Genomic DNA, 15,198 nt, shown 5'->3' on the forward strand with positions numbered 1-15,198 from the left:
TTTGAAATTTTCCAGTAGCTGCTGCATTCCCCCCCCCCCCCCCTAGGCTTATACTCGAGTCAATAAGTTTTCCCAGTTTTTTGTGGTAAAATTAGGGGGGTCGGCTTATATTCGGGTCGGCTTATACTCGAGTATATACGGTAGTTTACGTAAATCTCTGTTCTTTCTAAGCTTAAAGGGGTATTCCCACCTCACATACTCAGCAGTCTTCACTCTTGTAAAATCTTCTTTCTTCCTGGTTTCTTGCATCATTTGGTGGGCGGGGTTTCACGGGCAACCTGCCGTTTAGCTCCACCCCCAAATTCGCATGTAGCTCTGCCCACCCACATTGGACTATGAAGTACAGGCAGCAGCAACTCCATTCTGTGTTACATACAGAGACTGCCTGTCTCTGCCATAATGAACACAATTGAATTAGCTAGCCTGATAACTGGGAGAACAGAGGAAATGAAAGCAGCTCCTCTCTATCTGAGTGCAGGACCTAGGTCACATGTGTGGTGTAGACACAGGATTAGCTAGATACACAGGCTCGCTCCCGTGCACTTAGCCCCTCCTCCCTCCCCCCTGAGAGCAGCAGATACATCATTTGACTCAGGAGCAGCTAGGTCAGGTCTGTGGCCACAAAAAAATGAATAAAGTAAGATAGTGGACAAACAAAGCAGTTTTGCTGAAGCAGTGTATTTAGGAAAAGTCTTACATCCACATTAACCAGCAGTATAGATAGGATCCTTGTGATGGGACAACCCCTTTAAGAGTCCAGTGGGTGGAATTATTCACTGATTCCTAGCCTTCGCTGTATTACTGTGTATACAGAAATACAGTAGCGGACGATAAGTAGGACTGCCCACTGGACTCCTACGTGTATGAAGAGCCTAAATGTAAATGAACAAAATGCAAGATACAACATTTTTTTCCCCACAAAACTATATAAATGTTCATTTTCTCCTGCTCTTTAGCACACTGCCCCAGAACAGAGTATGTAAGGAGATGAAGGATAACCTTAGTTTAGCAACCTAAGGTATGGAGATGTCCATGCCTGGATCCATGCCCAAGGCAACCCCAAAGACTTTGCGCCTTTTTTTGGTTGTTGTAGTCAAGTCAGTTCGGTTATTCGATTCACAGTGTCATAGAAAGAAACTACTGTACCAGATGGAACCAGAGGCCTAGTCTGTGGGTGCTTTTGGGAGCACTGCCTGTGGCAACAGTAATGATGCCCACCAGGTTATGTGTGAAAGTTCTGGGTGATTAAAAATGCTTGCCAAAGTGTGTGTTACCTTGTGTGTTGCTCACTAGTCTTATGTGCCTAAAGTCAAGATTAATAAGGTTTCAGTTGTGGTACATAGGAACATCTGGTGGTCTTTCTTCTGACACAACTAGACCAGGGTTCTGGTCAGTGGGTCAGCAGCTGGCTGGGATATTACAAATTGAACGGAGTCTACCACCTCCCCTCCAGCATATTCAACTGTTGCTACCATGTTATAGAGCGCATTACAGTGATAAACAACATGTCTTATGTTATGTATGTCACTTTTATAGATTTGGAGAAAACCAACATTGAACTGATATGCTAATGAAGCATTTGGTGCACATGGGGCAGGCCTTCAGCGCTCCGGAGCACTGCTTTTGTTACTCAGACTACAATCTCCTGCCTCTGCTACCTTGTACAATGGGAGTTGATCCTCCCACTGCTATGACACCACCCATCCATTTTTGGCCATTCTTAGCTTAGGTTCAAAAAAATGCTCCGAAATAGCAGACAAAGAGTAAAGTCCGCACTCCTTTGGCTCAGTAATAAAATTTAGCTTTTAATTATTTTCTCATAAAAAATTCCATGTCCACGAAAACATACAACAACATAAACAAAAATAGTGCAGACGAACAAATAAAAAACGCCAATGCGTTTCGAGGTGCGTTCACCTCCTATTCATGGAATGATCTGACATTCTGTAGTCGTCTCTATAAATAGGTGTACACATATAGATACACACCCCTCTATTAGGGCTTCCACCTGTGAACCTTTCCAGGCAACGCCCTTATCTGTATGTCGCTATACTAGCAATGTCCATTCCTCTAACATCTTTGTAAAACCATCCTAAAACAATACACAGGTAATACATCCGAATCTATCCTTCATATTATAATCCAAACCATATCCTAGCATTTATTATACCACCTAATTACCCTTACTTTATAATTTGGCATACATCGCTTCAACATACTTTTCTTTATATACATTGTACGTATTCCACGTATACCAGAGCAGGACATCACTTCCAAAAAATGATATTACCATTTACCTATTTTCATATCAACACGTATCTGTAGTCCTGTGTTTGTTTTCTCTTCAAAAACCCTTCATCTTCCTATCCCGATAGGCCACATCTCGGGCATCTCTAAGCTACATCCTCATGGGCTCTCTCATTCCGATCACGTGGTTCCAAAGGAGCCAATGGGAGAAACATCTCCTTGCATTGGCAGGGGTTAGCTCACATAGTATATTGCTTACATTGTTACTGTTGTGTCCATGCCTAATATATATATGAAAGGTCCGTCCTGATATTGAGACCTTTAGGAAATCTGCAGTTAAATTTAAGAATAAAATAAGCCTCCCTTTTAAAAAGGGAACTTTTCATGTCTCCTCCTCTGCTTGAATGCTGCATTTTCTCTATACCGAAAAAACGCATCATGTGTGTTTTACCCTCGTGTATTTCGAGAAAGTGCCTAGAGGCACCCGACATGTACTCAACATTTTTTTTAACGCTATCCCGCAGATGTTCTAGGATTCTAGTACTGAGTTTTCGATTAGTACAGCCAATGTAATCCAGGTTGCACATCAAAAAAATGCTGCTAAACCTGCAACAAGAAAGCAAAGAAGTCCTCTGTGCATGACTAGTTTGTCCGACACTTTCAGGCGGACATTGTGACAGAGTCTCTAATGGAGACTCTAGCATGGGTGTGAAGCAATCCTTAAAATGCACTTGTAATGCCACATGGCCAAGCATTGTAGAACAGCAAAGATTAATGAAAACCCCTGAACATTAATTTTACATAGTTCCCTTGCATTCGCATATGTCATAGTCAATCTTCCGTCATGTATTTAGGCTGTCTACTGCTGCTCATAATGAAACGTCAGGGTATTCCATATGTATTTGTTATATAGTTTATATATGCATACCTCATATGCTATTATAAGTCTTATTGGGCACCTTACTATCAGTCCCCTTGGGTGGTACTTAGTTGTACATTGTATAGCCTAATACCATAAAATAAATTGAATTTTAATTATGTGTCTGGTTTTCTCTGTGCCAAAGGATCTAAAGGATACCTAATAATAAAAGCTCACAGACAATAAGGTGACATCCCTGTTTGGAATCGTAATACAATTCTACCACCACACAAGCAATAAGCATTGACTGAGCTAATACTTACATTAGGTTCAGGAAGCCGAAATGCACATGATGCACACTGTAATAAAAGGAAAAGTGATGGTCAGTAATAGTCATAGAAATTGTGTCCTATGAAAGTTAAAGGTAGTCTACCACCAGAACCCAGCATATTAACCCACCCTGCAGATAGATTGGTCCATAGCAGATGTATGGTTATCTCTCTCAGTGGGTTGAACTCTTTTGGTATCTAATGCAAGGGGTTCAGAATACTACTCACCACCCTTGGTCTATAAAGTTCAGGGGAATTTTTAGGCCTGGTTCACATCTGCGTTCAGTATTCCATTTGAGGAGACTGCTTGGGGACACCCGAACGGAAACTTATACGCATTAAAAAGCGGTTACCTAAGAAATCACATGGACCCCATAGACTATAATGGGGTCCGTGTGGTTTCCACTCGGTTTCCGCATGAATATTGCAGAGAGAAAACTGGTTCTTGCAGTCCCCAAGGGGACTCCCCAAATGGAATACCAAACGCAGATATGAACCAGGCCTTAGTTTCAAGATTTTATTGAGAAATCCCTAGAGTTCTTGTTTATAATAAAAGTTTAATTATTATACAATTAAAATGTAGAACACTACTTTAAAAAAAAAAATCAATGAATTATGTCCCCTGTCCTCAGGGCACTATACTCAGACTACCCCGCGTTCCGTCCTTAATTTCACTGCATACCCTCACAATGTATGTTATAGAGCCATGTTCACATATTCATTATTCTGTCTGGTTTGATGTCTGCAATTCATTGCAGTATTTACTCACCATGTGATCATATACTTGCATGACCGCAAATACATAAACGCATTAATTTTAAATAAAACATTTATCTAAGCTATTCTACTGAGCGTAATGGATACTCTGAATTAACAATGTGCATCATTGGAAGTAAAAGTAATCTAAACAGATTGCCGAGTCCAAAACATAATCAGGAATATGGAGTTTATTGAAACACATCAGATGAAATGATGAGACAATGAAACTGTGCCAGCGGCTGTTTGTGCCAGTCTTTGATTGTTTGTGAATAAACCATTGTGTTCATAATTACTTCTTGGACGCTACAATAAGACTTTTCATTCCAAAGGTGATGCTTTTAGTAATGTTTTGTTGCCATGATGTTTATACTGTTCCACTGTGTCATTAGAAAGAAATAGAAGTTAAATAGTAAAAGCTTTAAGAAGAAAATATGTTCTGTACTGCCACGTACAATGTAGACTACACTGGGGTAAACCTGTATCCAGTCATTATTAATGGCCTTATTGTGCCTGCTCTTCTACACTTGTATGCACAATCCACTTGATGCAGTAAGCTTTTGCTCGGGCCTACAGTACTCTGCGGTGTGCGCTAGTAACAATGAATCTTTTATTACTAGATGTGGCTTCAGATTTTGTTTATTAAAAGGAACTTTCCAGGTGATTCATGCAGGTCTTAGAGAAGAAAATAAAGGAGAGAAGCAAAGATCTGTTATATACAGATCTAGGAAGCACCATAATGCATGTATGTGTAGTCAACCATTCTAAAAGTGCAGTAAGTGAATTAAAATGGTTCAATGTGGTGCACCATTCCAATAATCAAATTGAGCAATGCTTGTAAGAAGACTGGAGCCTGATGTAGTCTAGGATCTTTGTTGTTCCTGTTTGGTCCACATTGTCTTAGAAGCAGCATTGCTGTGTCTTAAAACACTCTTGAGTGTGAATGTGAGCATCACCTTTGAGAACAAGAGTGTCGCTCGTTGCCTTGTGTAAATGCCAAATAGCTGATGTTGTTGGTTTGGGATGCACACAACAGTGTGAAGGGGCAGAGCTGCAGGAAAGAGTGGTAGAGGGTCAGCCTGATCCAATGATGAGACAGGAGGTGTGTCTCAGACTACCTTAGACTCCCTTTAGGCACTGTAGCTAAGCCATTGTCACAGCTCTGCCTTAGTTGAGATCTACTAAAAAGCAGCAAAGGAGCCAGATCTAAGGAAAGTGCAGTAAACAGCAGCTAATATTCCTTGCAGGCACTGACATATATATATCATTTTGAAACTCCTGACAGAAGAGTTACTTTAATTTGCTCTCAGCTGTCAAGGGAACTACAGGGAATATACTGGTATTAAAGTGATATTACAGTTTCGGCAAGTACAGTTTATTTTAATACAGTGAAAAGTTAGACAATTTTCCAATATACTTTCTGTAATAATTTGCTTTCAGTCATTCAATAAGAAACTTCACTGTTTACTTCCAAGGGATAAAAATATGTCCAAGTCATGTCAAAGGTTCTTGGCTTATTCCAGCTACATTGTGGTAAATTTATTAAGACTGTTATTTTGTATACTAGTCATAATAAAGGCCTCAACTGGAGCAAGGCACAACTGATCTATGAGCCTGTGCTCTTCATTGGAGATCTCCACCAGTTAGAAAGTGGTGTAGACTAGTAGTGTGAGTTATACTGAATATGTCGGGCCCAGACGTCCTTCACCCCCAGCTGACAACGCTCCCTAATCCACTCCACCATCCGCACAATGTAGCAAACAACACACAGAATGAACGGTGTGTTTGCCGCAAGGATATCATCCCACTCTGCCAGTTTTCTGGTGCAGGGAGATTAATAAATTCCCTTTATTGTGCATATTTGAGCACATGAACAGGACACATGGAAGTAAACAGTAGAATTTCCTATTGAAAGAAAAAAAATAAATATAATGAAAACTGGGGGAAATTGATAGAGAAACTATATTAGAACATTGTATAACTTTTCATTGTATGAAGAATAATATTACTGTATTTCTTGAAAACTGAATATCTATTTAACAACAGCTTTGACCTCTTTACCTTTAGTATTACTATCCACAATACTTTCTATTACTCTAAATTCTTCCACATCATGATTGTATGAGATGTACGCTGAATAAGGATGATATGAGTGAAAACAAATTCAAATCATATACTCACCTCTGGAGGAAGGTCTACAGACATCCCAGATGAGATTTTCTCCCCCTACAGATAAAAATAGAAGGTATTGACATATTATTCCAAATGACTAAAGCTAAACCACTGCATAGTATAATAATCAGTTTTCGGAAGGAGTAGTAGTCTGTGTGGGACGCTAGCATTTTGGACATGATATGACAGTCTGTATTTCTTTTAGTGAGCTCACAAACTAAAATATTTTTCATTCCTTTCTTATACTTCATTCTGTTTGGGAATGATTTGTGCCCACACACAAAGGAACAAAATGTCCATTCTTCTTTATTCTTGGATGCTGTCTATTTGCTAAGATGCAGCACTATTTCCCGTCTTTCTTCTGGTTTTATAAAATTCTCCCGCCTCTTGTCAATTCCGATCTCTTCACCCATAATTTTGGCAGAGACTGACAATGGAAAATGTGATCTGTTTATGCAAGTAGCATGAATGGGGTTCTTTTACACTATTAAGCACTCTCTCATAGAGAACTAAGATTTCTGGATTGTAAACGCCTATTGTATGACAGTATTGATACTGATCATTTTAAAGATATAGAAAATATAATTTGTGAGTTGCAATGAATGAAAATGCATTTACTATTCAATATACTAAATACACTTTAGGTTAGTTGTCTTATGGCCTTATCAAATTAGGTGCATAGTAGGAATGAGCATATACAATGACTTTCAGAATTCCCATTCTTTTCTACAAACAGAATAACCACTTGGACTGGAAATCCCAGAGGTCAGCTTCCTACCTCCTAACTGTCGGGATATTCCCGGATTCGGGTTTCAGTCCCGCAGCCCTGGTCAGCGGGAGGTATGTCTCGGTTTCACAAAGGCGAATGAAGTAGGAACTTTCAGCATACAGCTCCTGCTTCAAAGCTGCGCTCCGGCTCCTGGAGAGATAGGCGTGATGTGATGATGTCACTCACATTGCGCCTACAACTCCATGACTGAGACTGCAGACAGAGCTGCGGGGGAGCGAGGATAGGTGAGAAGGGGCACATGAAACTAGGGCAGATGAAGGGGAGGCGGATAACATGAAACTAGAGGTAGAGATGGAGGGGGACATGAAACTGGGGGCAGAGATGGAGGGGGACATGAAATTGGGGGCAGCGATGGAGGGGGGAGATGAAACTGGGGGCATGGGGCAGAGATGGAGGGGGACATGAAACTGGGGGTAGATGAAGGGGGCACTTAAACTAGGGGGATATTAAACTGGGGCAACTGGAGGGAGACATTAAACTGTAGGAGTAGCTGGAGGGGAACCTGTCTGCCTCTAGTTGCCCCCAGTTTAATGTCACCCTCCAGCTACCCCTACGGTTTAATTTCCCTTTCCAGCTGACCGAGTTTAATGTCCCCCTCTAGTTGTACCCAGTTTAATGTTCCACTTCAACTGCTATTAATTTATTGTCCCCCTCCAACTACCCCCAGTGTTTAATGTGCCCTCCAGCTGCTCCAGTTTCATGTCCCCCTCTAGTTTACACCCGTTTAAACTGGGGTACAAGGAGAGGGACTTAATACTGTGGAGAAGTTGGAAGGGAACATTATAATGTGGGGGAATATAATTCACAGGTAACTATAGGAAGATTATACTATGTGGGGGCACATGAAAAATGAATGAGAATGGGCGGAGTCAACGTAAAAGTGGGTGCCGCACATTTGTCCCTCTTTCTGTTCTTCGAAAGTTGGGAGGTATGTATGATGTGTCATTAAAGTCTACTGTCACATATATAAATCTTTGACCCCTTATACTGTTACTCTCTGAATTAGCGCAGCCAAATATAAATCTCTTGTATAGAACTCTAATAGTGACAAGAAGAGAGCAAGAGTTCTAGTAACATGTCAGTCATAGTAGATCAGAATGCTGTATGTGGGTTGAATCTGCATCATATTATCCAGCCAAAAAGGAACTAAATGAGCAATTATATTGTTATTATATAACATGTTAATTATCTCCTTGTGCTGAGAAGTGTCACCATCTTGTATATAAATAATTCAGCTTTATACAAGGCATCACATTGAAAGAGTATTAGAATTATTGTATTTAGAATAATGTCTACTGTTTTTTTACATCTTATACATCACAGAAATCCTCTGGTCTGTTTTGTTGCAGGAATAATAGCTCTCCTCCATAAAAACATATTGAACAGTAGCTAAACAGTTCATTCCTTTCCAAACTGAATTATGTTCCAAGAATGAATGGAAACAACATTGTGTCCACATATACATACAATCTATACATGGATGCATAGAAATATTTTTTAGGCAGAAAGGCATAACTAGTATATCAAAGATATTAACATTAAAATCTATACATTTTATCAGCAGACCTAACAGTGCTGAATCACATTCCCTTTTGCTGTAGTCATTGTGCTGTGGTGGTGTGGTAAGTCTGATGTAGGCCTCAAGCATGTAAACACTTGGTGTGGTGCTGTATGGTGCCAATGTATTACAGAGATGGTCCTGGCAGACAATAGCACTGCAATACGACATCTCAAAGAACACAGTACAGTTTAACCCAACAGAGAAGAAAACATTGTTTTAAATGCTATTTGGGGAATCCCAAAATAATTTTTGCGTTATTTATACTGTATTTATCTAGAATATGATATAGTATACAATATATTATGTTGCTCTACCTCTGGATTTAGACAAATACCTTCCTATTTCAGTTGATTCAAAATATATTTTTCCATTTATGAGCAAGATTAAAAGGGTTTTCTCATCTCACTGTTTCAGCACTTTGCCTGTTGTCTTCTTCTCACTTCCTGTATTTCTCCCCCTCCCCCTTGTTTAATGGGACACTGAAGTATCGCAATACTTAGGCCCAGTTCACATCTGAAGTCGGGTTTCCATTTTGGGAGTACGACTGGGAATCCCACAAATGGAAACCTATCTGCATAAAAAAGCGGTTACTGAAGTAAACCTGTGTACCCCATAGACTATAATGGGGTCCGTGTGGTTTCTGTTCAGTATCTGCACAAAAAATAGGGAGAGAAAAGTGCTGCTTGCAGGAGAAGTGAGTGATGTCACTTGTCCTATCTCACAGGTCTGTGGTTATGGTAATGCTGTATAAACAATGAATAAGTTCACATAGCAGGCAAACAGAGCTGCATTTCTAAAACAATATATTTAGGAAAAGTCTTAAATTTACATAAGGCACCAGTATAGATAGGATCCTTGAGCTGGGACAACCCCTTTAATCTTACCAGATTTATTTAGATACATCTTTACCAATCCATTGCATTGTTAATAAATGTTACTAGGTGCATTCTACAGGCTCTATGTTTACCAGCAAAATGGAGCAGGAAATATAATTTCATGGGGAAAATTCCGTGTTACCTAATCATTTATTCATTTATACCTCTGCCCGTTCTGGACTTAGGCGTTCAGTGGGCGGTCCTACTGAGTGATTAACAACCTTCAAGGTGTACAAGCAAACATAGTTGTCAATCTTGGAATAGGATGCCCACTGAACTCTATATGCATAGTCATATATGGAGGGATGTCCAGAATGAGCAAAGGTTTAAATGAGTAAATGGCAGGTTATAACGAATATTCCGCCATAAAATTATATCTCAATTTGCTTAGTTAATTTTGGTGTATTAGGCGTATCCTCTGGGATTCATGTGCTGAACATAAATTTATGCCAGCTCCTTGCTGGCATAGATTTATGACACCATTTACAACAGAAAACTGATTAGAAATTTGAGGGAGCCGTGCCCCGCCTTGACTGTGCCTCCTTTGAAAAAAAAGTGGTGCACACAAGATGTTAAATTTCATTTGACTGCATTTTCAATGTGATGAATCCCTTTATAAAAAAAAAAAAAAAACTAAATAAATATAATTTTTCTATGGAAATTATATAGATCTTGCTATAAAATAATAAATGTGTCATTCAAGACGTAATTCTAAAGACATTAACTTATTGACCATGCAATGAAATGATTATCCAGCAATCCTTTGGGTCCCACGGAACATTAACTTAACAAACTAACTTAAGGCGATGTGTAAAATGGCTGGATGGTGCTTGTCACTGCATTAAAATACAGCTTCTGCGGTCTGGTATTAGCAGAGGGAGGAAGAGCACAGTCATGCACAGATTACTCTGCAGAGTTTGCAGGTTTCCACTCTCACTAGTGTCTGGGTAGGAAAGACAAACTGCAATTTTCCAATCATATTGGTTTAGTCCAAACGCAAACAGACTCAAACCAAGGCAAATACTTAAATGCCATAAATATATTAAATGCCAAGAACTAGAATAGAAAGTTGATGTTGGTCTGCAAAGGAAACTCCACAAGTACAACTCAGTATAGGCAATATTGGGGATTTCTATTACAATATACTGATATTTCCTTTAATACCATATGCCAGAGGCCACATCATTTATTGTATTTTATTCCTGTTGGTACAGGGCTGCCAGGAATTATTCAATCATCCTATCCAGCCCATTCATTTCTTTTCCTCTAGCCAGTTTATTAAATTCTGTTCTCAAGCTCTCAAGACAAATGAATGCTGCTTTGTCAGCACAGACTTGGCTCAGTCAGTAGTGGATTCCCATCCAGCCCTCTTACCACTAATGGTTTTTGAGGTTTGCAAGAAAGTTTTTGGAAGCCACATAAATCCCTCACTTCTATATCTTTGCTTTTTCACCCTCCCTTCCATTTTCATTTGGCTTCCATGCTCATTTTGTGTCTCTTCCTGCTGCATAAAATATCACACAGGGTGTTCCATATACGTTGGTTTTCCTTATAAGATGAAAAATAAAAACGTGACAAAGGAAACAGGAAATAGTTTTAGGTGAAACACAAAGACTGAAAATCTGATGAGCTCTGGAAGAGATCTGCTTTACAACATTTACATGATATGACGCAGCTAGGCTTATATGAAGTGTATTGGCTAATTGTAGCAACTGATCATTTCAATATTGGAGGGACCACCTCAAGCCCCCTATATGTGGTCTAATATATAGAAAGCAATACTATTATTTTGTAAGCAGTGGCCTCCCTTTGCCGGCAGGGTCCCTGCACAGAGAAAACAGCTAAATTAAGTTTATTAGTTTTTAATGGACTGTAATAACAAAGCATAAAAAAAAGAAAAGTAATCAGCGAGAGTAAGAATATTACACTTATTACACTCTAAAATGGCAATTAAACTTCATCTTTGGCGAATCTACATCAGTACATTAGGCATTAGGGAACAAATTAAACAGCGCTTCTCTAATATTCTTTTTATCAGCATTGGTTTCTTAAACTAAAGGAGTGTCCTGATAAAGCACAATAAAACCTTGTGGGGAATGTCAAAGTTCCTGCAACTGGCTTGTTGTTAAGATTCTATAGTATGAATTGACCCTCGGATGGAGAAACATGTTAGACCTTATTCACACATCCACATATCATGTGGATGCCACACATACCCATTCCGTTCAATGTATTTATTTAGACATCTGTGTTTCTAAAAGCAAAAGCATGTCTTTTATTATAGTAATGCATTATAAATGAATCAAACCAAAGACAGTCTATAGGTCTGTGAAAAAAACAGACGACATCCATGTATCATCTATTTTTCACTGACCTAGAGACAGACAACATTTAGAAAATGGAAAGATAACAAGTTGAACTTCTTTTTACATATGTGAAAAGCAGATCAATCACAGACACCAGACCACCCACAAATGAATAGTGTCTATGAATAGTATGGACCGCACATGTTCGATGATGCGGATGTGTGAATAAGGCCTTACGCAAGGTTCCCACCTGCACTCAGGTCTCTGTTCTTTGGGTCTGCTTCGGGAGCTCGAAAAACCAAATCCCCCTACAAAGTGGTTAGCCATGAAAACCCGCAGACCCCATGGACTGTGCAAAAAAAAAAAAAATTGCACGCAGCACTGATAACTTTTAACCCCTTATAAAGATAATTAGTTTTGTCCTACAGGACAGGATACATTTTTTCTACTGCAGTGTTTTCTTTCGTGTCATAATTTTTAATTATTCCATTGATGTCACTGTTTGAGGACTTGTTAGCAAGATGAGTTGTATTTTTAATGGCATAATTTTGGAGGTCAATAACTTATCAACTATCAGTTATTCTTCCCTTTTGAAAAGCTCATTTGTTTTTCCGTCTTCTAAAACCATAATTTTTTTTTTGACCAAAAAGGAGCTTTATGGTATTGGTTTTCAGCTTTTTTTTTTACACTGTTCTTAGAGCAAGTTTTTACAAATTGTTGTGCTATCAAATATATTTATATATTTGAATTTTTTACATAATAAACATATTTTTAAATGGCAAAAAGGGGATGTTTTTGTCATTTAAAGGAACTCATTAACAAGAATCCAAGTTTTAGGCTAAGTCTACAGTATGATCTTTATTCTAATATACACTACTTAGAAATCACCAGGAATGAATTATGTTGCTTGAAAATTATTTCTTTGCTTCATAGAATTGCTGGGTGATGTTTACAAATTTTTTCCTCTACAGAGTAGTATGGAAATCTCTTGTAAATCTCTCATTCACATTTTCATTACTTTGTGGAAAAAAGTCTTGCTAAAAAAATTGACAGCATCCAAAAAAACTGTCCAAAACTCTCTTGTGATGGACTCCCCACTTGATGAACTGTGAGCTAAGGAAATAGTTAAGGCTAAGGCCCCACGTTGCGGAAACGCAGCTGCGTTTTTTTTGAGCCAAAGCCAAGAATAGCTACAAAAGGAATGGGAAATATGTAGAAAGTTCTTATACTTCTCCCTTCTGCTTAATCCACTCCTGGCTTTGACTCTAAAACGCAACACAATCTGCAAAAAAAAAAAGCTGTGTTTCTGCAACGTGGGGCCTTAGCCTTGGATCTGAAGAGATATTGGGAAAAATGTAAGTTCTATAGAGAAAACAATCACATATTTTTATTTTACGCTAGGCCATGTGTTTTGCAATGGTTGGAAGGTTGTACTTGACCTAGATTCCCCTGAGGAAACAATGTGATCATGTCTCAGCAATGCCACAGTCTTTCTGTTTCTCTGAGGTTACCAAAATTCATTATGTAACCCTAGCTTAAAGTTATCAAATATGAAAGATAAGAAAGAGAAACTGGAAGTTATACCATGTATGGTGTGAGTGATATCAAAAGGTGAGATAAAGTATCCTATCGACATTTTGTTACTGTTGTAGAAACTGTTATATTTGCCAGATCATTTTGCCCAGGCTGCATAGTGCATTTCATGTCATTGTAACTGTCAGTGTGTGAATGTCAGAAACTGCATGACATTCGTACATGGTAACATTTCCCACGGTGCAGCACCTGCTTATAAAATCTATGCTCTTTCACACCTTAATAAACCGAGAAGCTGCTCTTCATATTCAGCAGTCGGATATTTCCCTCACACAGAGCTGGCAGAGGATACGCCTTACTAAGACTCAAAGGGAAGGAAGGGTCTGTGTAAATGATCAAACACAGATTGGCACATTGACAGAAGGACACTTGGCAGGCTCCAGGGAGATAAGGAGTGATCAATGGAACGCATCCAGAAGTACACGTGGGAACAAGGTGTAAGATTCATATAGTCTTGCATGCAAGCTGTCTGGTCTGATGCCAGCCAATTCAAAGCATGCTGTATTACTTAATACATCACATCCTTAAATCTAGTACATGGTAAAATGGCATTTTAACTACTATACTGATTTTGAGGTCCATGTGCATTTGTGGGAACCTCATATGTATATACAAAAGTATAGATATTATTATATAGGTTCTGCAAATAAGAAACTGTGATTTAGCAAGTATAAGACTCAATGACATACTAGACTTAACCATTATGATTCTATGGTACAGTTGTGTAAATGGGGAGATAAGAGAGACTAAGCACAGCCTACATCCAAAAGGTAGCGTCCAAAAGGTTTCCGTCTTCTGCCCGAGAAACTGGACAGGAGATGGAAAACGGCAGTCTGTTTTCAAACCCATTCATTTGAATGGGTTTGTAAAGTGTCAACCCGTGAGCACCCGTGAGCATCTTCTGGCCTCCGCAGCGAAACCCATATCAGTGCCGGAATTAATGGTACCCCAGGGCACATACTGGGAAAGCCAACAGTATGCTGAATTCAGACTGTCTAGTTTTTAATTGGTTTAGTTTCCGCCAGACAAAAGCTACAAAATGTTAGTGTTTTTTTGATGCACAGTAACTGACATCAGTGATCTGTATACGTAGACATGCAGATAAGAGGAAGATTCCATATTCCTTGCCTGTTTCTGAGTCCCCCATGAATGGGAAATCCCTGTGATGTCATAACTAATGGCACACGGCAATGTTTAGGGGTTATTTATGACAGGGACCAGATTATTTTAGTCACAGCATAGATTTGGGCTATCAGAATGACTGCTGGATTGTGGTCATGATATATTACTTTGTGTTGTCATATCACTATAATATAAAGCTACACATTTCATGACACATATGTCCAGCCAACAGGAAATGTATTGAGGGACACATTTATAAGTATGGTTGCTCTAGCAGTAGGCCAGCCCAAGACTGCTGTTCAGTAACTAAGCTTTCCGCTATATTTCTAAGCATTTTATCAGAAGTACAAGAAAGAATGCAGCTCACCAACACATAAGAACATTTAGGAAGAAAATTACAAAACTGTCTAAGGCCAGGGTCCCATGTAGCGTAAAAGGGAAAGCTTGACCGCACTGTTTCCACTACAGCGTTTTACAGTCTAGCGAATTTACAGTATAGTGGACATGCAGCATGTCAATCATACCTACAGAAACACCAGTGGTTGCCATATACATGTAATGGAAGCAGAAAAGTGCTGCAGGAAAAAA

At 39.1% G+C, this 15,198-nt stretch overlaps 1 protein-coding gene across 1 annotated transcript in view; it reads right to left on the reverse strand.

The window, feature by feature from the left end:
- COL16A1 (collagen type XVI alpha 1 chain) overlaps positions 1-15,198 on the reverse strand; it is a 141,084-nt gene that overhangs the window by 79,864 nt on the left and 46,022 nt on the right. Inside the window, exons 10-11 of the mRNA XM_075263112.1 lie at positions 6,373-6,417; positions 3,430-3,465 (exon numbers count right to left, since the gene is read on the reverse strand). Coding sequence (XP_075119213.1) covers positions 3,430-3,465; positions 6,373-6,417 — 81 coding nt within the window. The remainder of the gene's footprint in view (positions 1-3,429; positions 3,466-6,372; positions 6,418-15,198) is intronic.

Source organism: Leptodactylus fuscus, chromosome 2 (genome assembly GCF_031893055.1).
Source record: "Leptodactylus fuscus isolate aLepFus1 chromosome 2, aLepFus1.hap2, whole genome shotgun sequence".
Taxonomy (NCBI): domain Eukaryota; kingdom Metazoa; phylum Chordata; class Amphibia; order Anura; family Leptodactylidae; genus Leptodactylus; species Leptodactylus fuscus.